Source organism: Papio anubis, chromosome 17, assembly GCF_008728515.1.
Source record: "Papio anubis isolate 15944 chromosome 17, Panubis1.0, whole genome shotgun sequence".
In the NCBI taxonomy this organism is placed as follows: domain Eukaryota; kingdom Metazoa; phylum Chordata; class Mammalia; order Primates; family Cercopithecidae; genus Papio; species Papio anubis.
Window position 1 is genome coordinate 73,686,985 of NC_044992.1, and position 26,104 is coordinate 73,713,088.

The window sequence follows — 26,104 nt, forward strand, 5'->3', positions numbered from 1 at the left end:
CTGGGGAGGCCTCAGGACGCTTACAACCATGGTGGAAGGCAAAGGCGAAACAAGGCACGTCTGACATGTTGGCAGGAGAAAGACAGAGTGTGGTGGGAGGAGCTGCTCAACGCTTATTTATTTAGTTATTTATTTATTTATTTATTTATTTATTTTTGAGACAGAGTCTTGCTCTGTCGCCAGGCACGCTGAGTGCAGTGGTATGATTTTGGCTCATTGCGAATACCTCCCACTTCCCGGAACAGCGATTCTCCTGCATAAGCCTCCCGAGTAGCTGGGATTACAGGCACGTGACACCACTGCAGCGGACCAATTTTGTATTTTAGTAGAGACAGGGTTTCACCATGTTAGTAGTCTCATCGACCTCAGGTGTCGCCTGCCTCAGCCTCCCAAAGTGCTCACCACGCCCGGCCCATCAAACATTTATTTATTTATATTTTATTTTTTGTTTGTTTATTCATTTTTTTGAGACAGAATCTCACTCTGCTGCCCAGGCTGGAATGCAGTGGCATGATCTGGGCTCACCACAACCTCCGCCTCCTGGGTTCAAGTGATTCTCCCACCTCAGCCTCTGGAGTATCTGGGACTACAGGTGTGAGCCACCATGACTGGCTAATTTTTGTATTTTTAGTAGAGACGGGGTTTTACCATGTTGACCAGGCTGGTCTCGAACTCCTGACCCCGTAATCCGCCCACTTTAGCCTCCCAAAGTGCTAGGACTATAGGCGTGAGCCATCACACCCGGCTCACCAAACACTTTTAAACCATCAGAACGCACTCAGTATCATAAGAACAGCATGCAGGAAACCACCCCCATGATCCAATCAGCTCCCATCAGGGCCCTGCCTTGACACATAGGGATTACAATTTGAGATGAGATTTGGGGGAGACATAGAGCCAAATGATATCATACAGCATACACATTCATCAAAATTCATCAAGTGTAGAGTTAAAATGGATGAGTTTTAGCAAATGTATTCTGTAATAAAGTTGAACGTGTATGGGAAATAGAAGTTATCTTTGTTCAAGTAAGTGTTCATCCCAATGGAGGAAAAACATGAGGACATGAACAATCAGACAAGACAGATGAGGAGATTCCTTGTTTTTGTTTCCCTTTTTGCAGAGATGGGGTCTCGCTATGTTAACCAGGTTGGTCTCCAACTCCTGGGTTCAAGCAATCCTCCTGCTTCTGCCTCCCTAAGTGCCAGGATTACAGGTGTGAACCACCACGCCTGGCAACAGGAGATTCTCAGTGCAGGATCAAACAGCAGAAGCACCTTTATGGCTCTTATCACAAACTGAGAAACACCGTCCTCTGGCCACGCTCCCTCCAGCTGGCGGCCCCTTCCGCGTGTCTTCCCACACCACCCTGCGTGACTAGACATTCTGTCTGTCTTGTTCACTGTCTTTCTCCCCCAAGAAAATGTGAGGCCAGGGACTTGATCTGCTCAGTTTTGAATCCTTAGTACCTACAACAGCACCTGCCCATAGGAGACACTAAATGGAAATAACTGCCTGGGGACAGTTACCTTTCAATGTCCTGCTGGGATCGGGCCACCTGTGCCTTGAGCTTCACCTCTCCTTCCTGCAGCGTCTGAATCCGAAGGTCTTTGGAGACCATCTCCTTAGACAGTTGAGCAATCTGAGCATCCCAGGCAGATTTTACAGTTGACGCATCTTCACGAAGTCTAAACATGGAAGGGAAACTATGTAGATGTGGTTCTCACTCACTCAAGTTGTCTCTCACACAGCACTCCCAGCAAACACACACACACACACACACCCAGCTCTCAGAGGAAATCCACATCAGAGCTGAAACTTCCTGGCCTAGATGATGGAGATGGTGGAGATGGTTCTGCACAGGAAGAAGTAAAGCATCCGTCCACCCAACTGCCTCCATGCCTGCATGCAGCCCACCAGCCCAGATTCCAGCTGAGCTCCTGCAGCACACCAGGCCATGTGCCAGGTTCTTGGTGTGGGGAAGGTGAGGCATGACGTGCCTCCCATGCCCACAGAGACCACAGTCATGAGGTAGCACCACCTCTGACCAACTCACCCGCGTGTCCTCGCCATGCCTAGCACAGCACCCCATGTGCAGAGACATTCAACACATTTTCAAATTGCACAGTAAAATAAGGTCCTATAGAACCCATTAAACAACCTTAACAGCAGGACGCCTCTGGGAGAATTACCCAAAATTGAATAAATTTCCCAAGAAAATGTTCGGGACAATATCTAGAGCTGTTAACTCAGGTAGCCACGGTACTAACCTAGGCAAGATGACACCTGCCCACTTGCATGGGCGTAGGCCTATTTCCCTAAAAGATGGGGTAGACGGCTCACAAAAGCAACTGTGACATGACACACAACAGACTTCAGATGCTCCTGCGCTGACGAACTTCCGACTGACAGTGAGAAGCAGAGGGTGAGCTGGCTGCCCCCACAGAGGCCACCCCTTGTCACAAGGGGTCGGTTAAACCCAGCATGAGTGGTGCATTCAAGCCTGGTGTTATATAGAATGGAAAAAAAAGCCACCAGTTTTGGACACATATTTTAGCACGGCTGAAAAGAGACACCATCAAAGGCATCAACATTTCCAGTCATCTCTGGCAATTTGGGCTGACACAGAGTGTGTGTCTGGGCTCCTTCCACGTGGTGCATGGGCACTGAAGAAACAGACTCACCAGCGGCCTCTGGTGCTCTGGGAAGCAGCTTTATCCCCAGACCATGAGCCACCTAATGACGAGGGCCGGCCCCACTCCCAGCATCAGGACGGTGATGCGACTCTGCCTGGGGCCTCCCCGATGCACAGTCTCAGGTGTAGATGAATGGGCACGGCCGCTGAGCCCTCACTGCAGGGACAGAGGACACCACGAGCACAAGTGGAAGGGCATCGCTCACCACAAGAGCGAAAATGCTTTTTGGGAGAGGCCAAGGTGGGAGGATCACTTGAGCCCAGGAGGTCGAGGCTGCAGTGAGCCATGATCGCACTGCTGCACTCCAGCCTGGGCGACAGAATGCAACGCCTTCTCTTTCTTCTGTGTAATGGGATGGTTAAAATAAAAAAAGAAGGCTGGGCATGGTGGGCTCATGCCTATAATGCCAGCACTTTGGGAGGCCGATGCAGGCAGATTGCTTGAGGTCCAGGAGTTCGAGACCTGCCTGGGCAACATGGCTAAATCCTGCCTCTACTCAAAATACAAAAATTAGCCGGGTGTTGTGGCAAGCACTTGTAGTCCCAGCCACCTGGGAGGCTGAGCGGGGAGGATCACCTAAGCCCAGGAGGTGTAGGCTGCGGTGAACCGAGATCATGCTACTGCACTCCAGCCTGGAAGACAGAGTGAGACCTTGTCACCAAAAAAAAAAAAAAAAAAAAAAGGAAAAAAATGCTTTAATGTTAATCCTACAGGCTTTCTCTGTAGTTCCAAACTCCAAACCAGCACAAAACTACTGAAAAACCCATTAAGAACCACAAAGCTAGCCAGGCGCGGCGGCTCACGCCTACAATCCCAGCACTTTGGGAGGCTGAGTGGGGAGGATCACTGAGGTCCAGGAGTTTGAGACCGTCCTGGGCAACATGGGGAGACTCCATCTCTATTTTATTTTTAAAAAGAAACAAAGGAACTGAAATGAATAAGGCTGTCACTTATTTCTATTTTTTTAATTTAAAAAAATATTTTTTTAGAGACAGAGTCTTGCTCTGCCTCCTGAGTAGCTAGGACTATAGGTGAGCGCCACTGTACCTGTCTAATTTTTTTGGGGTAGACATAGGGTCTTGTTTTGTTGCCCAGGCTCAAGTGATCCTCCTGCCTCGGCCTCCCAAAGTGCTGGGATTAGAGGTGTGAGCCACTGTGCCCAGCCGAGGTCATCATTCAATGCTAACTCATACTTGGGATCATGGGATCAGAATGACAGCTGAACTCCCCAGAAGTAAAAGAGGAAAGATACAAGCTTTAGAATGTAGAAGTTTGTTTCTTACTGCCAAAATAATACTGCATATGTGTAGCAATAATTCTCAATGAGCAAAGAGTATTTATGGACAGAAAACGAAAAGACAATCAAGAACAACATTTAGCTTAAGGCTGCAAGGGGAGGCCAAGGTTAGGCGCACAGGAGTGGTGAGGCCTGGTCACCTCGGCCCCTCTCTCCTCACACACCGATCGCAGAGGCTTCAGGTGCCCCCCATGCATGGCAGCTTCAACAACTCTGCTTGAATCTGACTGATCAAACAACAAAACAGCATGCTGAGTCGAGAGAAACTATCCTGAATAAGCCCTTAACTTCCCGGTACTGTGTAGTTCTAAGAGCCATTTCCCCCTTAAACAGGAATACGATTTGACAGAGAATTCTGTCGGTGGTGGCTCACGCCTGTAATCCCAGCACTTTGGGAGGCCAATGTGGGAGGATCACTTGGGTCTAGGAGTTTGAAACCAGTTTAGGCAACATGGAGAAACCCTGTTTCTACAAAAAATACAAAAATTAGCTGGTCTTGGTGGCGCACACCTGTAGTCCCAGCTACTGGGGAGGCTGAGGCGGGAGGATCACTTGAGCCCATGAGGTCAAGGCTACAGCGAGCTGTGATCACACCACTGCACTCCAGCCTAGGCAACAGAGTAAGACCCTGTCTCAAAAAAAAGAAAAAGAGGCCGGGTGCAGTGGCTCATGTCTGTAACCCCAGCACTTTGGGAGGCTGAGGTGGGCAGATCACAAGGTCAGGAGATGGAGACCATCTTGGTCAACGTGGTGAAACCCCATCTCTACTAAAATACAAAAAATTAGCCAGGCATGCTGGCACATGCCTGTAGTCCCAGCTACTTGGGAGGCTGAGGCAGAAGAATCACTTGAACCTGGAAGGTGGAGGTTGCCATGAGCTGAGATCACACCACTGCACTCCAGCCTGGTGACAGAGCAAGACTCCGTCTCAAAAAAAAAAAAAAAAAAGAAAGAAAAAGAAAAACAAAAAGTAGAGAAAATTCTCTGTAAAAAAAAAAAAGTGATGGGAATTTTCCTAAACAAAGAGAAAAAGCCAGTGGCTAAGTGTGGTAAATACTAGAAAATGACTCATCTTAAGTGTCTTCAGTAAATACAGCTTCTCCATGGATCATGTCTGGAGACTGGAACTTAGTGCTAAGCACTTCACCGTGGCTGCAGTGGTGTAGCTTGTATGCATCTCACCCTGCACACCAGGCACAGGTGGAACAGGGCTGACCATATGCCCTGGCCTGGCTTAGACACTAGAAAGGAAACGGGATTTAAAAAGAAACTAGTGGCTGGGCGAGGTGACTCACGCCTGTAATCCCAGCACTTTGGGAGGCCAAGGCGGGTGGATCATCTGAGGTCAGGAGTTTGAGACCAACCTGGTCAACGTGGTGAAACCCTGTCTCTACCAAAAATACAAAAATTGGCCAGGCGTGGTGGCGTGCACCTATCATCCCAGCTACTCGGGAGGCAGAGGCAGGAGAATTGCTTGAACTCAGGAGGCGGAGGTTGCAGTGAGCTGAGATCACACCACAGTACTCCAGCCTGGGCGACAGAGTGAGACTCCGTCTCAGAAAAACAAAATCGAAACAAAAAAGGAACTAATGAATGAGTGAATGCTTGGGCTGCTGGTGGGAATGTGGTTCAGCCACTGCAAAGCAGAAATGTGGCTCCTCAAAAGCTAAACACAGAATTAGATGACCCAGAAATTCCACTCTGCATCTGTGCACAGAAGAACGGGAAGCACAGTCTCAAAGATAAATTTGTAACCGAGGCTCATGGCAGTATTACTCTTAAGAGCCAAAAGACAGAAACAACTCACACGTCTATCAATGGATGGATGAATAAACAAAACATGGTCCATCCAGACAATGGAATATGGCTCAGCCTTAAAAAGGAAGGAAATTCGGCCGGGCGCAGTGGCTCACACCTGTAATCCCAGCACTGTAGGAGGCCGAGGCGGGTGGATCACGAAGTCAGGAGATCACCAGGTTAACCATCCTGGCGAACACGGTGAAACCCTGTCTCCACTAAAAAAAAATACAAAAAAATTAGCCAGGCGCGGTGGCGGGCGCCTGTAGTCCCAGCTACTTGGGAGGCTGAGGCAGGAGAATGGTGTGAACCCGGGAAGCAGAGCTTGCAGTGAGCCGAGATCGCACCACTGTACTCCAGCCTGGGCGACAGAGTGAGACTCCGTTTCAAAAAAAAAAAAAAGGAAGGAAATTCAGACTTAATGCCACTAAACTGTACACTTTAAAATGGCCAAGATAAGGCTGGGCACAGTCTTATGTCTGTAATCCCAGCACTTTGGGAGGCGGAGGCAGGTGGATCATCTGAGGTCAGGAGTTCGAGACCACCCTGGTCAACATGGAGAAAACCCGTCTCTACTAAAAATACAAAAATTAGCTGGGTGTGGTGGTACACGCCTATAATCCCAGCTACTCAGGAGGCTGAGGTAAGAGAACTGCTTGAACCTGGGAGGCAGAAGTTGCAGTGAGCTGAGATCGCGCCACTGCGCTCCAGCCTAGGTAACAGAGCCAGACTCCATCTCAAAAAAAAAAAGAAAAAAAAAAAAAAAAGTCAAGTTGAAAGAAAAGAAAAAGAAAAGAAATAAACGATAATAAATTTTATGTTGTGTGTATTTTACCAGAATTTAAAAATTCAGAGAAAAGGAATGAAATTCTGACACATGTTAAAATGCGGGCAAACTTTGAGGACATTATGCCAAGTGAAATAAGCAAGTCCCAAAAGGACAAATACTGCATGATTCCCATTTACAGGAGGTCCCCAGCCTGGTTGCATCCATAGAGGCAGCAAGTAGAATGGAGGTGGCCAGGGGCGGGCGGGGGTTGGCGCGGAGCTGGCGGGGGTTGGCAGGGAGCTGGCGGGGGTTGGCAGGGAGCTGGCGGGGGTTGGCGGGAGCTGGCGGGGGTCAGGGAGGCATTGGTGTGCACTGGGAAGATGGAAAGTTCTGGAGATGACAGTGGTGATGGTTTCACAACAATGTGAATGTGCCTAATGCCACTGCCACTGATCTGTACACTAAGAAATGGCTACAATGGCAAATTTTATGTTATGCATATCTTACTATAAACAGATGAATGCATATGTACATAGAAACTACACAATTTCAAAAATAAAGAAAAGGCAAAAAACAAAACCGAAAAGACTGGTTAAGAAAAGTGACTGACAGCTACAGAAGCCACTCCCTGTCTGCTGCCTGGCCCACTTTCCTGTGGTCTGGCACCAGTGGGCCCCGGTCAGTACAGCCACGGCCGTCCCCGCCCTCACCCTCTGGTGGAGCCAGGCACACACTCACCGGTCAATGGCAGCATCCTTCTCCTTGGCCGTGTCGGCCTGCCTCCACTCTGCCCTGCGGAGCTGTGCCTCGAGGGTCTCGCAGTGGGCCTGCAGCTCCAGAACGCTGGCCTGCAGCTCCCGCAGCTGCTCCACGTGGGCTCCCTTCACCGCCACCAGCACCGCGTCCTTCTCCCTGGCCAGACGGTCGAGCTCCTCATGCCTGAAACAGTGAGCGTCCCATGGTGCTCATCCAGCCCCCAACACCCAGGCCCCAGACCCTCTTTGGAGGCATTCATTACCCTGCCTCGTGCACAGGTGCTGCGATATGTCTGCCTCAAGGCTTCGCAGTAATCACCTGGCCACCTGTTCCTCATTCCTCGCAGGCTAACATGGACCAAGGCCCCTGGCCTGCCCTCCAGAGCCCACAGCCCCCCGGAGAAGGACACCAAAAGGAGGTGCATAGAGTACAGTTTGACCCGACCAACCTGTGAAAGCAAAAAAAGGTAGATGCTCATTGCTTTGCATCCTGGCAGCCAGCCATCCTCTCACCTCAGCTTCCCAAGTAATTGGGCTTACAGGCCACACCACTTTGCCTGGCAAAAATATTTTACTTTAAAAATAATATGTTAGCAGCTGGGCACGGTGGCTCATGCCTGTAACCAAAGCACTTTGGGAGGCCGAGGTAGGTGGATAGCTTAAGCTCAGGAGTTGAAGACCATCAGCGTGGGCAATATGACAAAACACCCTCTATGAAAAATACAAAAATTGGCCTTTGTGGTGGCAGGCACCCATAGTCCCAGCTACTCAGGGGGCTGAGGTGGGAGGACCACTGGAGTATGGGAGGTCGAGGCTGCAGTGAGCCGTGATGGTGCCACTACGCTCCAGCCTGAGTGACACAGTGAGACCCTGTCTCAAAACAAACCACCGCGCTCCAGCCTGAGTGACACAGCCTGGGTGACACAGTGAGACCCTGTCTCCAGCCTGAGTGACACACCCTGGGTGACACAGTGAGACCCTGTCTCCAGCCTGAGTGACACAGCCTGGGTGACACAGTGAGACCCTGTCTCCAGCCTGGGTGACACAGTGAGACCCTGTCTCAAAACAAACCACATTAGCAAAAGGACTAAATAAATAAAAATTTTAAAAAAGATTTACGTGTTGGTTTCCTACCCTCTGAGCATATTAGGCTCTACTAAGTAGAGTGCTATCATCAGGTATATGTAACGTTATGGAAGCCATCTCAGTGAGTCTTTGATCTAACCCTACCGGGACTGAGAGAGTGAACAGCTCTGCTGACTGGTTTCAGGCCCCTTGGCAAGGCCAACCCCAGCTCTCTGCTTCCACCAAGTTGGAGAAGCTCATTCAATTATCAGCTGATGGATGATTTAAAATCATTCTTGGCTGGGCACAGTGGCTCACGCCTGTAATCCCAGCACTTTAGGGGGCCAAGGAGGGCAGATCGCTTGAGGTCAGCAGTTCGAGACCAGCCTGGCCAAGATGGTGAAACCCAGTCTCCACTAAAAAAAATTCAAAAATTAGCCAGGCATGGTAGTGCATCCCTGTAATCCCAGCTATTCGGGAGGCTGAGGCAGGAAAATCGCTTAAACCTAGGAGGCAGGGGTTGCAGTGACCCGAGATCGCACCACTGCACTCCAGCCTGGGCAAAAGAGACTCTGTTTCAAAATAAATAAGTAGGCTGGGCACAGCGGCTCACGCCTATAATCCCAGCACTTTGGGAGGCTGAAGCAGGTGGATCATGAGATCAGGAGTTCAAGACCAGCCTGGCCAATATGGTGAAACCCCGTCCTACTAAAAATACAAAGAAATTAGCTGGGCGTGGTGGCACATGCCTGTAACCCCAGCTACTTGGGAGGCTGAGGCAGGAGAATTGCTTGAATCCAGGAGGCGGAGGTTGCAGTGAGCCGAGATCGTGCCACTGCACTCCAGCCTGGGTGACAGAGCGAGACTCCGTCTCAAAATAAATACATACATACAAATAAAATAAAATACAAATAAAATAATTATTGAGGGGAAGTCACCAGGTGGTCGTTGGCATATAACTTGGAAGTAGTTCAGAGCACGTGTGATGTTGCCATAAGAAGTGGCTCCACTCCCGTCTGATCATGCCTGTGAGGGTCAGGCTCTTGCGAACTGACTTGGGGGAAGCCCCACAGGTCTCAGTAGAAGGAGCCTTCCCAAGAACATTTTACATTTTACTTAACGATTACTGAATTTTATGGCATCTTGTATTGTTTTAGCACATGTATACCAATAATTACAAGAGTATCTTAATTAAAAGTCTTTCTGAACACTTGGAGCCTTGTGACACCAGCAAATTTTATTTTTAGTTTATATGACCATATCTAGTATATACTATATCATATAATTTATATGACTGTTTTGTTGTTACAGATGATTGACTTCAAATGTATTCAAACACAAAAAATATATTCGTATAAGATTCTGTGGGGAAGAGGGATGGAAATAGTTCAAGGGGAAAAAGGAATGATGTAAATTTTCTGACAGCTACAGCAAGGCTGGTTCAGGTAGTTTTCTGAAATCAGTGATAGTGGTGTTTTGTTTTTGTTTTTGAGATGCAGTCTGTCTCTTTAGTAGAGACTTCACTATGTTGGCCAGGCTGGTCTCGAACTCCTGACCTTAAGTGATCCACTTGCCTTGGCCTCCCAAAGCGCTGGAATTACAGGAGTGAGCTATCAGCCTTGTTAGTGGGTATTAAATCACTACGGTATTTAGATTAGAATTTCTTTTTTTTTTTTTTGAGTCTCACTGTTACCTAAGCTGAAATGCACTGGTGTGAACTTGGCTCACTGCAACCTTGACCTCCCATGCTCAGGTGATCCTCCTGCCTCAGCCTCCCAAGTAGCTGGGACCACATAAGTGTACCACCACACCCAGCTAATTTTTTAAAAAATTATTTGTAGAGACGGGATCTCCCTATGTTGCCCAGGCTGGCCTCAAACTCCCGAGCTCAAGGGATTCTCCTGCCTCGGCCTCCAAAAGTGCTGCGATTACAAGTGTAAGCCACTGTGTCCCGCCTACATTAGAAACATTCTAACATAGAAGTAGTTGGAGCTGGAAATAAGATAAATTATTTTAATTTTTAAAAATAAATATTTAATTTATTTTTTGAGACAGAATCTTGCTCTGTCACCTAGGCTGCAGTGCAGTGGCATGATTTCAGCTCACTGCAACCTCCGCCTCCCGGGTTCAAGCAGTTCTCATGCCTCATCCTCCCGAGTAGCTGGGATTACAGGCACACACCACTACGCCAGGCTAATTTTGTATTTTTAGTAGAGACGGGGTTTCACCATGTTAACCAGAATGGTCTCCATCTCCTGACCTCGTGATACGCCTGCCTTGGCCTCCCAAAGAGCTGGGATTACAGGCATAAGCCACTGCGCCCAACCTAAAAATAAATATTTTAAAGAGTGACTGAACAGTTTTATTTATTAATGCTAGAAATTACACTCATTTTCAACAATAGTTAACCCTTGAACAACAGGAGTTTGAACTGCAGGGATCCATTTATACAAGAATTATTTTCAATACATATATTGGAAACATGTTTTTGGAGTTTTGTGACAATTTGAAAAAGTTCTTAGACTATGTACCCTAAAATATTGAAAAAGTTAAATTGTCATGAAACCATAAAATATATATACTAGTTTTATCATTTACTACCATAAAATATACACAAATCTATTTTTAAAAGTTAAAATAGGCCGGGCGCGGTGGCTCAAGCCTGTAATCCCAGCACTTTGGGAGGCCGAGACGGGCGGATCACGAGGTCAGGAGATCGAGACCATCCTGGCTAACACGGTGAAACCCCGTCTCTACTAAAAAATACAAAAAAGTAGCCAGGCGAGGTGGCGGGCGTCTGTAGTCCTAGCTACTCGGGAGGCTGAGGCAGGAGAATGGCGTGAACCCGGGAGGCGGAGCTTGCTGTGAGCCGAGATCCGGCCACTGCACTCCAGCCTGGGTGACAGAGCGAGACTCCGTCTCAAAAAAAAAAGAATTAAAAAAAAAAAAAAAAAGTTAAAATATATCAAAATGTATCAAAATGTACGCACACAAACACTCACAGACCTCACACTGGGCTATTTGCAGTCCAGGGAAATGTAAACAAACAGAAGATGCACTATTAAACAACTGCACAGTTAACTCAGTCTGAACCACATCGCGGTGGTCATTTCATAGCCACTGCATTTCCTGCTATTATGGCGAGCTCAAGTGTTTCCAGTATCTGCTTAAAACACCATGTGACACGGCCGGGCATGGTGGCACTTTGGGAGGCCAAGGCAGGCAGATCAACTGAGGTCGCGAGTTCGAGACCAGCCTGTCAAACATGGAGAAACCCCGTCTCTACTAAAAATACAAAAATTAGCCTGGCGTGGTGGTGCGCACCTGTAATCCCAGCTACTGGGGAGGCTGAGGCAGGATAATCACATGAACTCAGGAGGCGAAGGTTGTAGTGAGCTGAGATCGTGCCACTGCATTCTAGCCTGGGTGATAAGAGTGAAACTCTATCTCAAAAAAAAAAAAACAAAAAACATGAGACACTAATCATCTCCATGTGAGCAGTCTGTCTCTCCAGTAAACTGCATATCCCAGTATAGAGTGACATGTCAAGGCTCTTCATATCCCAGTGTAGAGTGACATCTCAAGGTTCTTACCTATTTCTCACTGTGTTTAGTAATACTGTAAACCTTCAATAACACCATGGGATCTATGCAAAGGGCCACCCGTGATGCTGGAAGTGAGCAGAGGAAAGTCATGCATTTACAAGACAGGTCTACAGCTGCTGGACGTTCTAAAACACATTAATCCAGTCTGTGTGTGGTGGCTCGCCCCTGTAATCCCAGCACTTTGGGAGGCCGAGGTGCCTGGACCACTTGAGGACAAGAGTTTGAGACCAGCTTGGCCAGCATGGCGAACTCCATCTCTGCTAAAAATACAAAAATTAGCCAGGTGTAGTGGTGCACATCTGTACTCCCAGCTACTTGGGAGGCTGAGGCACGAGGATCACTTGAACTCCAGAGGCGGAGGCTGCAGTGAGCTGAGACTACATCACTGCACCATCTGCCTGGGCAGCAGAGAGGCTGTCTCCAAAAAAAGTTATTTTGATAATGGACAATGCCTCTTGCCACCCAGAACCCATGAGTTCAACAGCAAGGCGTCGACATCGTCTGCTTGCCCCCAGACACAATGCCTCTAATTTAGCCTTTATCAGAGGCCATACGGAACTTAAGGCTCACTACACATGGCGCTCTTTGGAGAGGATGTCAACACTGCGGCCGAAAACCCCACAGACAGAAGAACACCCTGAAAGCCTGGCAGGTTTCCACCACTGAAGCCATCGTTGCTATAGAAAAAGCCACGGAAGCCATCAAGCCCCAAATAATAAATTCCTGATGAAGAAAGCTGTGTCTAGATGTCGTGCCTGACTTCACAGGATGTCCAATGGTGCCGATCAAGCAAATCATGAGATCAATTGCAATATGGCCAAAAAAAAAAAAAAAAAAAAAAGGGCCGGGTGCGGGGTGAAGGATTTCACAGCATGGATCTTGGAGAAACCCCAGAGCTGACCCCACAGCAGAGGAATGAACGGGAGACAACTCAATGGGGCCGAGTGTTTCCGAACCGGTGCCAGACGATGAGGAAACAGATGTAGAAGCAGTGCCAGAAAAGAAACTGACATCAGACAGACACTCCTGCGGAAGGGCTCCCACCACTCATGCCTGCCTTGATTTTTTACCACGTGGAACTGTCTATGACATGGGCACTGAGACTCAAGTGTGAAAGTGGAATTGGCACTGTATAGAAACCTTTTTAGAGAAAGGAAAAAGTAAAAAAGTCAGATGGAATTACAATGTATTTCTGTCAAGTTACACCAAGGGTGCCTGCCTCTGCTGCCCTCCCTTCCACCTCCTCTACCTCTGTCACTCCAGAGACAGCCCCTCCCCTGCCTCCTCCTCCTCAACCTCCTCAATGTGAAGATGATGAGGATGAAGAGCTATAAGATGATCCGCTTTGGCCGGGCGCGGTGGCTCAAGCCTGTAATCTCAGCACTTTGGGAGGCCGAGACGGGTGGATCATGAGGTCAGGAGATCGAGACCATCCTGGCTAACACGGTGAAACCCCGTCTCTACTAAAAAATACAAAAAACTAGCCGGGCGAGGCGGTGGGCGCCTGTAGTCCCAGCTACCCAGGAGGCTGAGGCAGGAGAATGGCGTAAACCCGGGAGGCGGAGCTTGCAGTGAGCTGAGATCCGGCCACTGCACTCCAGCCCGGGCAACAGAGCCAGACTCCGTCTCACAAAAAAAAAAAAAAGATGATACGCTTCCACTTAACAAACAGTAAACACATTTTCTAAGATTTCTTTTTAGACAGGTTCTCACTTTGTCACCCAGGCTAGAGTGCTGTGGCACCATCTTGACTCACTGCAGGCTCGACCTCCCAGATTCAAGTGATCCTCCTGCCTCAACCCCCCTAGTAGCTGGACTACAGGTGTAAGCCATCACACCTGGCTAATTTTTTGTATTTTTTGTAGAGAAGGGGTTTTGCCATATTGCCTAGGCTGGTCTTGAACTCCCAAGCTGAAGCAAGCCACCTGCCTTGGCCTCCCAAAGTACCAGGATTAAAGGTGTGAGCCACAGTGCCCAACCAACTTCTACCTTTTTTATTACTTTCTTTTTTCTTCTTTTTTTTTTTGAGACAGAGTCTCACTCTGTCACCCAGGCTGGAGTGCAGTGGCGCGATCTCGGCTCAGTGAAACCTCCACCTCCCGAGTTCAAGTGATTCTCCTGCGTCAGCCTGCCAAGTAGCTGGGATTACAGGTGTGTACCACCATGCCCAGCTAATTTTATATTTTTAGTAGAGACGGGTTTCACCATGTTGACCAGGCTGGTCTCGAACTTCCGACATAAAGCGATCCATCTGCCTCAGCCTCCAAAGCGTTGGGATTACAGGCATGAGCCACTGTGCCTGGCCTCTTATGATTTTGTTTTTTTCTTTTCTTTTTTTTTTTTTTTTTTTTGAGATGGAGTCTCACTCTGTCACCCAGGCTGCAGTGCAGTGGCGTGCCATTTTGGGTCACTGTAATCTCCACCTCCTGGGTTCAAGCGATTCTCCTGCCTCGGTCTCCCAAATAGCTGGGATTACAGGCGTGCACCACCATGCCCGGCCAATTTTGTATTTTTCGTAGAGACGGGGTTTCACCATGTTGGTCAGGCTGGTCTCGAACTCCTGACTTCAAGTGATCCCCCTGACTCGGCCTCCCAAGGTGCTGTGTGATTTTCTTAATGACATTTTCTTTCCTCTAGCTAACATTACTTTAAGAATCAGCATAGAATACACATAACATGCCCAATGTGTGTTAATCAACTGTATTATCAGTAAGGCTTCTGGTCAACAGTAGGTTCTTAGTAGTTAAGTTTTTGGGGAGTGAAAAGTTATATGTGAATTTTTGACTGCATGGGGCTAGATGCTCCTAACCCCCTCATTGTTTAAGGAACAACTGTATTTCAAGTTATGATTTTAAAATACGCTAGGTGTAGACTTAAAAACACACGAAGAGAAACAGTGTCTGTCCAGCTTCGTCATGGCCACAGTGCAGCTAAGCAAGCAGTCCTGCACCACTGCCATCTGCTCTGTGTCTGTTTGGGCTCAACCCTGCCTTGGTTTCCTCATCTAGGTATGAGAACCCTGATGGGTGCCCTCACAATGCGAGCCAGCTGAGGGCACAACCCTCTCTCACCACCACCAGTAGGGTCTGCACAGCAGGCTGGAAAGCAGCTTCCCACTGCAGATCTGATTAGAAATAGCAAAGACAGTGTCCTTGAAGTTCTTCTCGATTTATACAAATTGCACAAATATCATGTCAATAAAAGATGCAAGAAAATTCACCTGAGTCACTGTCCATCACCCGTTGTGATTACACAGTATCTTCCTAAGCAGCCTATCTGTTTTTTATTTATAGTCACAACGTTTCTTCAGAAAAGAAAAAGGAAATGACCTGCGGGAGCTGACACAGAGGCTGCCCCTGTGCGGGTTCATGGGGTCCCACTGAAGGCCCCCAGGCCCAGGATCCTCCCAGCTGAACTCACTGACCTCCCCTACCAGACCCCATGGCCTGAGCTCCCCTCCTGAGCAAAGCTGCCCCACCCGGCCCTGTCCCTCTCGGAGCCTGCCTGGCTCCGTCCCGTCTTGACCTCACTGCCTTTCAGCTTGTAAGGTGGATTCTCCAACTGCTTCGCCAGGGCCACTGCCCCGGGACCACCATGATGGCTACTTTCTGGGCATCCCATGATACCCGGCAATGCCAGGCACACGGAGAACCTGCTGCTGCTCTGCCTGGGGTCACATGACCCACACTGAGTAACAAAAACCATTTCTTTTTTTTTTTTGAGATGGAGTCTCGCTGCAAGCTCCGCCTCCTGGGCTCACGCCATTCTCCTGCCTCAGCCTCCCGAGAAGCTGGGACTGCAGGCGCCCGCCACTACAGCCGGCTAATTTTTTTTTTTTTTTTTTGTATTTTTAGTAGAGACGGGGCTTCACCGTGTTAGCCAGGATGGTCTCGATCTCCCGACCTTGTGATCCACCAGCCTCGGCCTCTCAAAGTGCTGGGATTACAGGCGTGAGTCACCGCTCCTGGCCCAATAAAAACCATTTCAACAGGAAAAGGGCTCTTTAGAACTTGATGGTTATAGATCCAAGGGAAGAAAATTCTTTTCCCACAATAGTTTAAAAAATAAAGGTTACTGTATCACCAAAGTAGAATGGCTGCAATCTAAAACTGATTAACTCATTAGTAAGTAAAACCTTGAAGTTTTAAAAGTTAACGTCTAACTTAGGTGTTAATTAATTTATTTATTTTTTATTTTTTGATTTTTTGATAGGGAGTCTCGCTCTGTCACCAGGCTGGAGTGCAGCGGCGTAGTCTTGGCTCACTGCAACCTCCACCTCCCGGGTTCAAGAGATTCCCTGCCTCAGCCTCCTGAGTAGCTGGGATTACAGGCATGCACCACCATGCCCAGCTAATTTTTGTATTTTTAGTAGAGACAGGGTTTCACCACGTATGTTGGTCAGGCTGGTCTCGAATTCCTGACCTCAAGTGATCCACCCGCCTCGGCCTCCCAACATGCTGGGATTACAGGCCTGAGCCACCGCGCCTGGCCAGGTATTAAAAATTGTGTGTTTTGTCTTGTTTGTTTTGTTTTTGAGACAGGGTCTCATTCTATGGCCCAGGCTGGAGTACAGTGGCACAATCATGGCTCACTGCAGCCTCAATCTCCTGGGCTCAGATGAGCTTCCTACTGCACCTAGTCCAAGTTTTACGTTTTACAGCACTAAGAAGTCTAAACACCACTGAAAAAGTCCAAAGCAGGGCATAAACAGAAATCCAAAACAAGGCTGAGTGTGGTGGCTCATGCCTATAATCACAGCATTTTGGGAGGCCAAGGAGGTGGGTGGGTCATTTCAGGCTAAGAGTTCAAGCCCAGCCTGGCCAACATGGTGAGACCCTGTCTCTACTAAAAATGCAAAAATTAGCCAGGCATGGTGGTGCACGCCTATAGTACCAGTTACTTGGGAGGCTCAGACACGAGAATTGTTTGAACCCGGGAGTTGGTGGGGAGGCTGCAGTGAGCCAAGATCGTACCACAGCAATCCAGCCTGGGCACAGAGCCAGACTCTTCTCAAAAAAAAAAAGAAAGAAAGAAAGAAAAAGAAAGAAAAGAAAAGAAAAGAAGGAAGGAAGAAAGGAAAAGAAAGAAGAAAGAGAGAGAGAAAGAGAAAGAAAGAAAGAAGGAAGGAAGGAAGGAAGGAAGGAAGGAAGGAAGGAAGGAAGGAAGGAAGGAAGGAAGGAAGGAAGGAAAGAAGAAAAGAAAAGAAAAGAAAGAGAAACAGAGAAATGCAAAGCAGCGGGCTCCCAGGCCCCAACCCTGGAGTGGGACCCTCTGCTCCCTGGGCATCGGCACAGTGGTTCCACTTCCCTCCTCTCCTGGGAGCACTGACATGCAGCACGATGTTGGGAGGCGAAACACTCACTTCCTCTTAAATGTTTCCTCTTCCCTCTTCCTGGTTAGCTGCACAGAGTGAAGTTTATCCTCTAAGTCCTTTACCCTGAAAAGAAACAAGTATTTGTGGAAGGAGCAAGTGAGATGAAAGCAAAGGCCAGCCTGGAATGAGCAGAAAAGGTAGAATCCCCCAGACTCTGGTCCTGGCCCGCAAGGCTGCCACAGAGCAGGCCTCAGGAGATGAAGGACTCGCGCACCGGGCGCAGTTCATGGCCTCCAGGTCCCGGAGCTCCACGGCTCGACTCTGGAGCTTCCTCTCCAGCTCGGCGTTGGTGGCCTCTGCCCTCTGTAGACTCTCTGCAGCCTTTGCCCTGGCTTCCTTCAGAGCCTCCAGCTCTTTGTGCAGTAGTTTAACCTTTGAATGATAAAAAAGAGTTCAAAATGAGGCGATAATTAGAAGACACTCAGGCATTAGGGGTACATATTGCCATTTTATCAGGATTGGGAGGGAGAAGAAAAATGAAAATTCAAGAAGCAAAGAAGCAGTAAAAGAATGAGAATGTCCTAACACAACTCAAATGAGACTCAATGACCTTTTTTTTTTTTTTTTTTTGAGACACAGTCTTGCTCTGTTGCCCCAGGCTGGAGTGCAATGGCGCGATCTCGGCTCACTACAACCTCCCCTTCCTGGTTTCAAGCAATTCTCCTGCCTTAGCCTCATGAGTAGCTAGGATTACAGGCACCCACCATCACACCCAGCTAACTTTTGTATTTTTAGTAGAGACAGGGTTTCCCCATGTTGGCCAGGCTGGTCTTGAACTCCTGACCTCAGGTGATCCACCTGCCTCAGCCTCCCAATGTGCTGGGATTACAGGTGTGAGCCACCGCGCCTGGCCTTCACTGACCCCCTGACAGCACTCAGTACCTCACCAAAATCAGTCCATTAGGGTGCCCTAATACCCTAATTGGTCCAAGCCCAACAGACCAATTTAACTGCACTTCATTTCTTAGCACATAATTTGCATGTTATTTAAACAAGGAAATTAAACACAAAGCCAGGGGTCTAGGAAGGGGCTCAGTGCTGAGCAAGCCACTCGAGTCCCAGCTGCATACTGAGCTCTTCGGTACCTTACCGGGCCTGTTTCCCAGCCTGTAAGCCACGGGTGGTGACGATGGCTGCTGCACCCAAGTCAGCCGACATGAGGACCAGGTTGCGCCCGGCCTGAGCTGCACCCGGCCTGGCAGGCGTTGAGACTCAGCTTTTGCTTTTCCTACTGATCTGCGTATTATGATGCCCACCACGGGCAGGTGTCCAGGGCTGTGACCGACTTACACAGCAGATGGGGGCGGAGGTGAACTGGCACCCAGTGCCCACCTTTGATGGGAGTGCCCATGCTGCCATGGGGCACAGGGCATCCACATGGCCCACCTGCTTGCCGGTCTGGAACTCCTGGGCCCAAGGGATCCTCTTGCGTTGGCCTCCCAAAGTGCTGGGATTACAGGTGTGAGCCACCACACCTGACCAAGGAAAAACCAAAAAACCTTCAAGACCCAAGGGTGTCCCCAGTTACCTTGAGCTCCTGGGACAAGGCTGTGTTGCTCATGTTGTCAGTCTGCAGACGGAATTCGTGCTCCCTCTTCTGCATTTTCAGTTCAAACTCCAGCAGCAGTTCCTGGAACAAATAGGTTTCATGGTGAAAGAACAGTGGGAACCCAGCAAAGACCCCCACCCATGTCCTGGGAGGTGGGATCCAGAGGTGAGCAGGACACGGTGGTCAACAGAGAAGGACCACACACACTGTCGAGGAGAGAAGCTGGGGTCAGTGACACCGGTAACGGCACTCTGGGAGGCTGAGGCGGGAGGATCGCTTGAGCCCAGGAATTCAAGACCAGCCTGGGCAACACAGTGAGGCCCTGTCACCACAGAAAAAAAAAAGAAAAGAAAAATCCTTATCTCCATTGAGTCGATTCTACCTCTGACAATAACAAACACCAAGATCTTCCAAAACAAGGGACAAGAAATCAGAACAAGGGAAACCATGAAACTGACAAGCATGTAAGACCCCAGTTTAGTAACTAAAAGGCTGAGATGCCAGCAGCAGAACAGAGCTTCCCAACAGCTGGTGCCAGCATCCCAGAGCTCACACAGGATCAGACTGCCCAGAACCACACTAGATGCGTGCCGCCCAAATTTCCGCTAGTAATCAAAGCTGCTATGTTAAAACATCACGTTTCCTTCCTTCCAGAGACAAGGCTACTATCTGGACATGATAAAAAATCCATGTTCCCAACATCTGAGATGGCTCTCCCTGAATGAGCCCTGCTGAGTCTGAGAAATTTGGCGTGGACGGCCTGGGAAGTCAGCCAGAGTCACGGCCCAACCAGAAACCCTGACAAGAATGGCAGTGCCCCGCCAACTACAACCAGCCTCAAATCGCCACTGTTCCCAAATGCTGCCGAGACCCCCCACCTGCTGGGCAGGACCACCCACAGCTGGATCCTCCTCAAACTCCTTCTTTGGAAGTGACTTTGGAGCCACTTGAGGGAGCCTCATTACTTAGAAAAGTCACCACTAGTCTCTCCTTGACCACAGATTTTAGATGCTGGCTTCATGCCTAATGAACTCTGGGCATTCTCAAACTCACCTACAATCAACAAAGCTCTTTGGTCTCTGAGAATTCCAAGAGAAAGTCCTCTGCAGGCCATTTCAGAAGCAGCCTCAGGGACCTGTGAACAAGGGGAGTGAGCTCAGCACTTCCAGGGACAAGTGGACAGTCCACACGAGGGCCCATCATGACGTAAGCGTGGCCTCCTTCTCTAGTGACCTGACTGTGGCAAATTCTCAACACACTGGCCTATCCTACCATGACCAAGCTCCCAACATCCGACAGGACCAGAGAGGGGACCCTGTCACACCTCCACAAAGCCCTTCATCACTGCTGCACCTGCACAGACGCAGCCCCTCATGACATCCCCACAGACACAGCCTCTAGTAACACTTGCACCTACCTGCATAGACACAGCCACTTATTACACCTGCACCTGCATAAATGCAGCCCCTCATCACACCTGCACTTTCATAGAAGAAGCCCCTATGACACCTGCAGAGACGCCTTGGCCCCTCATGACTCACCGCCTGCAGAGGCGCGGCCCTCGTGACTCCTGCAGACGCACCCTCATGACACCTGCAGAGACGCAGCCCCTCATGACACCTGCAGAGACGCAGCCCCTCATGACTCCTGCACCTGCAGAGACGCAGCCCCTCGTGACTCCTGCACCTGCAGAGACGCAGCCCCTTGTGACTCCTGCAGACGCAGCCCCTCATGACACCTGCAGAGATGCAGCCCCTCATGACACCTGCAGAGACGCAGCCCCTCATGACACCTGCACCTGCACAGACGCAGCCCCTCATGACTCCTGCACCTGCAGAGACGCAGCCCCTCCTGACACCTGCACCTGCACAGACACAGCCCCATGTCATATACCTGCACCTGTACAGGCACAGTCCCTCATCACACGTATACCTGCAGAGATGCAGCCCCTTGTCACATATGCACACAGTAGCAGCATCTCTGACTGTGGTCTCTGGATACAAATCTATAGGATGTCTTTCAACAAAACCCCAGCACAGCTCAGTCTCTTGGAGGTGTAGGCTGAGTTTCAAGAACCCTGAGGAGAAACCTTCAACTGCCATTTGTCAGTTGAAGCATTTTAAACTTACCATAATTGAATTCCAAATTCTTTTCTACAGTAAAAATTCATGTTTTTAAAATTATACTTTTCTAAAAATCAATTTAAAAGTTTCATCATTTCTGAGGTGTGCTGGTTAATTCCATGTGTCAAACGACTAGGCTACAGGCTGCCCAGATAGCTGGTAAAAAATTATTTCTGGGAGTGTCTGCAAGGGTGTTTCCAGAAGAGACTAGCATTGTACTTCACAGACGAAGTAAAGATGATCTGCCCTCCTAGTGTGGACGGGTGTCATCCAATCCACTGAGGGCCTGAACAGAACGAAATGCAATGAAGGGTGAACTTGTTCTCTCTGCTTGAGCTGAGACATTCGCCTTCTCCTGCCTGGGACACTGGGCTCCTGCATCTTGAGCCTTCAGAACTGGACCAGGACTCACATCAGTGGCTCCCTGGTGCTCAGGCCTTTACACCTGGGCTGAATTACACCACCAGCTTCCCAGGTTCTCCAGCTTGCAGATGGCAAACTGTGGGAGTTCATGGCCTCCATAACTGCATGAATGAATTCCTACGATTTACCTCCTATTGCCTGTTTCCCTGGAGAACCCTGACTAATCCGTGAGGAAAGGAAACAAGGAAACACCGTGGAGGTGGCTGCACGCAGACAGCCCATCCTGTTTCCCTGCAGACCATCTCAGAGTGGCATCTGCCCCAATGACGCCATTGGACTCCAAGGAGAATGCAGGCAATGAACCAAATGGTTGCCTTTTCCTCAGCCCTACATGACTTCAGCTTCCCAGTGGGCAGGTGGGGAAAGCACCCAGGAAGGGGCTGACCCAGAGGCTCTACCTGTCTCTGCAGAGCAAGCTCACCATCGAGCTCCTCAAGTTTTCTCTCCAGCCTGCATTTTAGATTTTCATATTGCTCCCGGTGGTGGTCGATCTCACCATTCTTGTCACTGTGGTAATAAAACAGCATTAAGAAAAGCCACACCAAATATTCAGTAAAGGTAATACATTTTCAAGGTGTACTTGACAGGTGAAAGTTGCTGCTCTGCTTTTACGAAGGGGTGGTTTCAGTAGGACCCACAGGGTAGCAGAACTTCCAGCCCCACCTGGACCAGCTACACCAATCTATAAAAGAGGAAATTAAATAGGGCCCAAAGTCTCACAACATAAAATCCAAAATGTCCAGGATACAATAAAAAAAAAACTGACAACCAAAAACCAGAAAGATCTGACTGGTGCGGTGGCTCACGCCTGTAATCCCAGCACTTTGGGAGTCCGAGGTGGGCAGATCACAAGGTCAGGAGATTGAGACCATCCTGGCTAACAAGGTAAAACCCCATCTCTACCTAAAATACAAAAAAATTAGCCAGGTGTGGCGGCGGGCGCCTGTAGTCCCAGCTACTAGGGAGGCTGAGGCAGGAGAATGGCGTAAACCCAGGAGGCGGCGCTTGCAGTGAGCCAAGATAGCGCCACTGCACTCCAGCCTGGGCGACAGAGCAAGACTCCGTCTCAAAAAAAAAAAAAAAAAAAGAAAGAAAAAAAAAAAAAAGAAAGATCTGAGCTTGAAAGAGAAAAGACAATAGGTGATGCCAACACGAAGATGACACAGACGCTGGAATTCTTCAACAAGGATGCTATAGCAGTCGTTATAAAAGCACTTCAAGTAATCGAATAAAGCAAACGGAAAAACAAATCTCAGCAAAGAAAAAGCTATAGCGGGCTGGGTGTGGTGGGTCGTGCCTATAATCCCAGCACTTTGGGAGGCCGAGGCGGGTGGATCACTTGAGGTCAGGAGTTCGAGACTAGCCTGGCCAACATGGTGAAACCCGTCTCTACTAAAAATGCAAAAATTAGCCGGGTATGGTGGCGCACACCTGTAATCACAGCTCCTCCGGAGGCTGAGGCAGGAGAATCCTTTGAACCCCGGAGGCAGAGGTTGCAGTGAGCCGAGATCACGCCACTGCACTCCAGCCTGGGTGACACAGTGAGACTCTGTCTCAAAAAAAAAAAAAAAGAGTGTAAGACTGAAAAAGTACCTGAACATGGCTGAAAACATCCCACGCTTGGAGAGAAGAATGAGCAAAAGACTTGAAGAGACACCTCACAACATAATGTAAAGCACTTTTAAAAGGATGCTCTAAACACTCTGGAAAACAGCTATGAGAAAGTCAGCACCCACACGGGAGGGCAAGTGGGCCTCAGCTGTCCAAGCACTGCATGCGCCTGCATGGACTCGGCGTCTGGACAAGGTGCAGCCTGAGTGCCAGCCTTCATGCTGGGGACGGGAGCTTCTAGACACTCTCCCTCCACTCAGGGAGAAGCTGACTTCCAGCTCAACTCTCTAGCTCTTTCCCTGGACCCTGGGAAGGTGGCACATGGGTGTGTACCACATCACCAAGCAGTGCTGCTTGGGTCAAACGACTGTGGACTGGCACTTTCTATCCACGCTGTTTATCCATACAGGGAGATGCAATAAAGGAGCCATAAATACTGTAGGCTTCCTAGAAGACAGTGACTCTCGTTGGGGTACATCTGTTGCAGGGGCCACAGACGTGATCCCTGTGGGCTGCTACAGGAGATACTGGCTGCGGAATACTGGCTGGGGCTTCTGAGCCAGAGTGGCACCGCACCTACCAACGTGGGTCTCCTCTCCTTGCACCTGACCTGCCGCAGAAGGTCTCTCTGCTGCACAGGAGCACCTGGCGTGGTCCTGTTGGCCTGCTCACACCCATCTGAGACGCTTCTGAGCAAACAGGCCCAGCATACACAACAGAGGGCAGCCGGTCAGTCAAAAGGGTGCGGCAGAACCCAGCACACTGACACAAAGAACAGACTCACAAATCAACCAGGAAGTGCTGGACGCACATTGTGGAGCGGTGTGCACAGGCGGCTCTCTTTAGGGCCTGGAGATGACACAACAGATGGCCCGTGGTGGCTTTCACTTTGCCATTCCACCACAGCATCTTCTCTGAGAAATGACTTTCTATGGTAAGAATAGTTTACTCCTGTGGCTTTAAAAAGTGCTTTAAAAAGCTGCTTATGGCCAGGTGCGGTGGCTCATGTCTATAATCCCAGCACTTTAGGAGGCTGAAGCCAGTGGATCACCCGAGGTCAGGAGTTCAAGACCAGCCTGGGCAACATGGCAAAACCCCATCTCTACTAAAAATACAGGAAAAAAAAAAATAGCCAGGCGTGGTGGTGGGCACCTATAGTCCCAGCTACTCCGGAGGCTGAGGCGGGAGAACCACTTGAACCTGGGAGACGGAGCGTGCAGTGAGCCGAGATCCCGCCACTGCACTCCAGCCTGGGCAACAGAGTGAAACTCCGTCTCAAAAAAAAAAAAAAAAAAAAGCTGCTTACATTAGAAGAATACATAAAACATTTAAAAAAAAGTATCTAGGCTCCTGTTAAGTGCAAACAGAGCGTACAGCCGGCTCTCCTGACATCTGCACACACGCATTACACAGGAAGGGCCTCTAACTGCTAACGTGCTATGATGAACCTGCGGTGCTTCCGAAGTGGGGGATGGAAGATCTTGTCAGAGAAGCCTGTCCTCCTTCCTTCCCTCCTGTCTCCCCAAACTCTCCATAGCGCGGCTGGCTGAGTGGCGCTGAGGGGACACCGGGCATGTGGGTAAGTTCCAGGGGCCCCACCACAGGCCCAACGACAGAGGCTGTAGGTTTTTATGTCGACTTTGCCTTAAGTCAGCTCATTTAGTTTTGAAATTACTACAGACTTCATATTAAAATCATTATAAATTCAAATACGTGTTAATATAGATTTGTAATTAATGAAATAAATTCCAAATATTTAAACCAATCTCCATTAATTTCAGAGTTATATCAGAGCCCAGAAAAAGACAGGGCATTCCTGGATCCACACACATTCACTCAACACACGTTCAGAAGCCACGAGACACTCGGCCACTCAGACAGACCAGCTCCCGTGGCCCGGAATCAGCAGCGGGAGGAGGGGCAGTGAGAGTGGGCAGTGCTCGGGCGGCACAGCGGAGCAGGGGGCGTGTGGGGGCCTCCGCCAGGCGCTGCAGGGGAGGGCTCGTCGGTGGGTGGCTCACCTGTGGACGCGCTCCAGCTCCAGGCGATGCTCCTGCCACACCAGCTGCTGCTGCTGCTGCAGCTCCTCCACCTTCCTGGCCTCTCTGGCTAGCACCTGCCTCAGCTTAGCCGCCTCTATCTTGAGCTCGCTCACCTCTGCCCGCCTGGCCTCCTCCCACTCCCTGGCCCGGGCGAAGGCAGCTTCATAGCGCTCCAGCTCGAGGTCCCGCTCCTCCAGCACCTGAAGGTTGTAGACAAAGTCCTCCTGCAGGCACCGCAGTTTCCCCTGCGCCTCCTCCAGCTGGCTCCGTGTGTCCTGCAGAGCCGCCTCCTGCAGCTGGCTGCGGTGGGCCTGCAACGCCCTCCACTCCTCCTCCTTGCGAAGCAGTAGCTCATTCAGGGCCGGCTCTGAGTCCAGTGGCAGCATGGTGACCACTGCAGTAAAGAGAAAGCAGGTTCAGGGTGCACCGTGAGGGGCCCTAATTTTCCTTCCACAGTACCCACCTCACATTCCCTATCAACAGTTACCATGGCCAGGCGCAGCGGCTCACATCTGTAATCCCAGCCCTTTGGGAAGCCGGGGCAGGCGGATCACCTGAGGTCAGGAGTTCAAGAACAGCCTGGCCAACATGGCAAAAACCTGTCTCTACTAAAAATACAAAAATTAGGCCGAGCATGGTGGCTCATGCCTGTAATCCCAGCACTTTGGGAGGTCAAGGTGGGTGGATCACTTGAGGTCAGAAGATCGAGACCAGCCTGGCTAACATGGTGAAATCCCATCTCTACTAAAAATATAAAAAATTAGGCCGGGCGCAGTGGCTCAAGCCTGTAATCCCAGCACTTTGGGAGGCCGAGATGGGTGGATCACGAGGTCAGGAGATCGAGACCATCCTACCTAACACGGTGAAACCCCGTCTCTACTAAAAAAATACAAAAAACTAGCCGGGCGTGGTGGCGGGCGCCTGTAGTCCCAGCTACTCGGAGGCTGAGGCAGGAGAATGGCGTGAACCCGGGAGGTGGAGCTTGCAGTGAGCTGAGA

The 26,104-nt window shown here is 49.5% G+C and overlaps 1 protein-coding gene across 19 annotated transcripts in view; it reads right to left on the reverse strand.

The window, feature by feature from the left end:
• The window catches only part of CCDC57 (coiled-coil domain containing 57), a 114,386-nt gene that overhangs the window by 76,211 nt on the left and 12,071 nt on the right, over positions 1-26,104 (reverse strand). For 16 of the 19 annotated variants that reach the window (XR_001896118.3, XR_001896115.3, XR_001896116.3 and 13 more), the window contains 7 exons: positions 25,086-25,500; positions 21,852-21,960; positions 18,887-18,988; positions 17,573-17,730; positions 17,347-17,421; positions 7,298-7,498; positions 1,530-1,688 (listed from right to left, as the gene is read on the reverse strand). Coding sequence is in view for 15 of the 19 variants with exons in the window: in XM_017950103.3 (XP_017805592.2) it covers positions 1,530-1,688; positions 7,298-7,498; positions 17,347-17,421; positions 17,573-17,730; positions 18,887-18,988; positions 21,852-21,960; positions 25,086-25,492 (1,211 nt within the window). In the remaining 4 variants the exon portion in view is untranslated. Of the gene's footprint in view, positions 1-1,529; positions 1,689-7,297; positions 7,499-17,346; positions 17,422-17,572; positions 17,731-18,886; positions 18,989-19,960; positions 20,043-21,851; positions 21,979-25,085; positions 25,501-26,104 lie in introns of those variants that run through there. The other 3 variants (XM_017950105.3, XM_021928463.2, XM_031657184.1) reach the window with 3 other exon arrangements.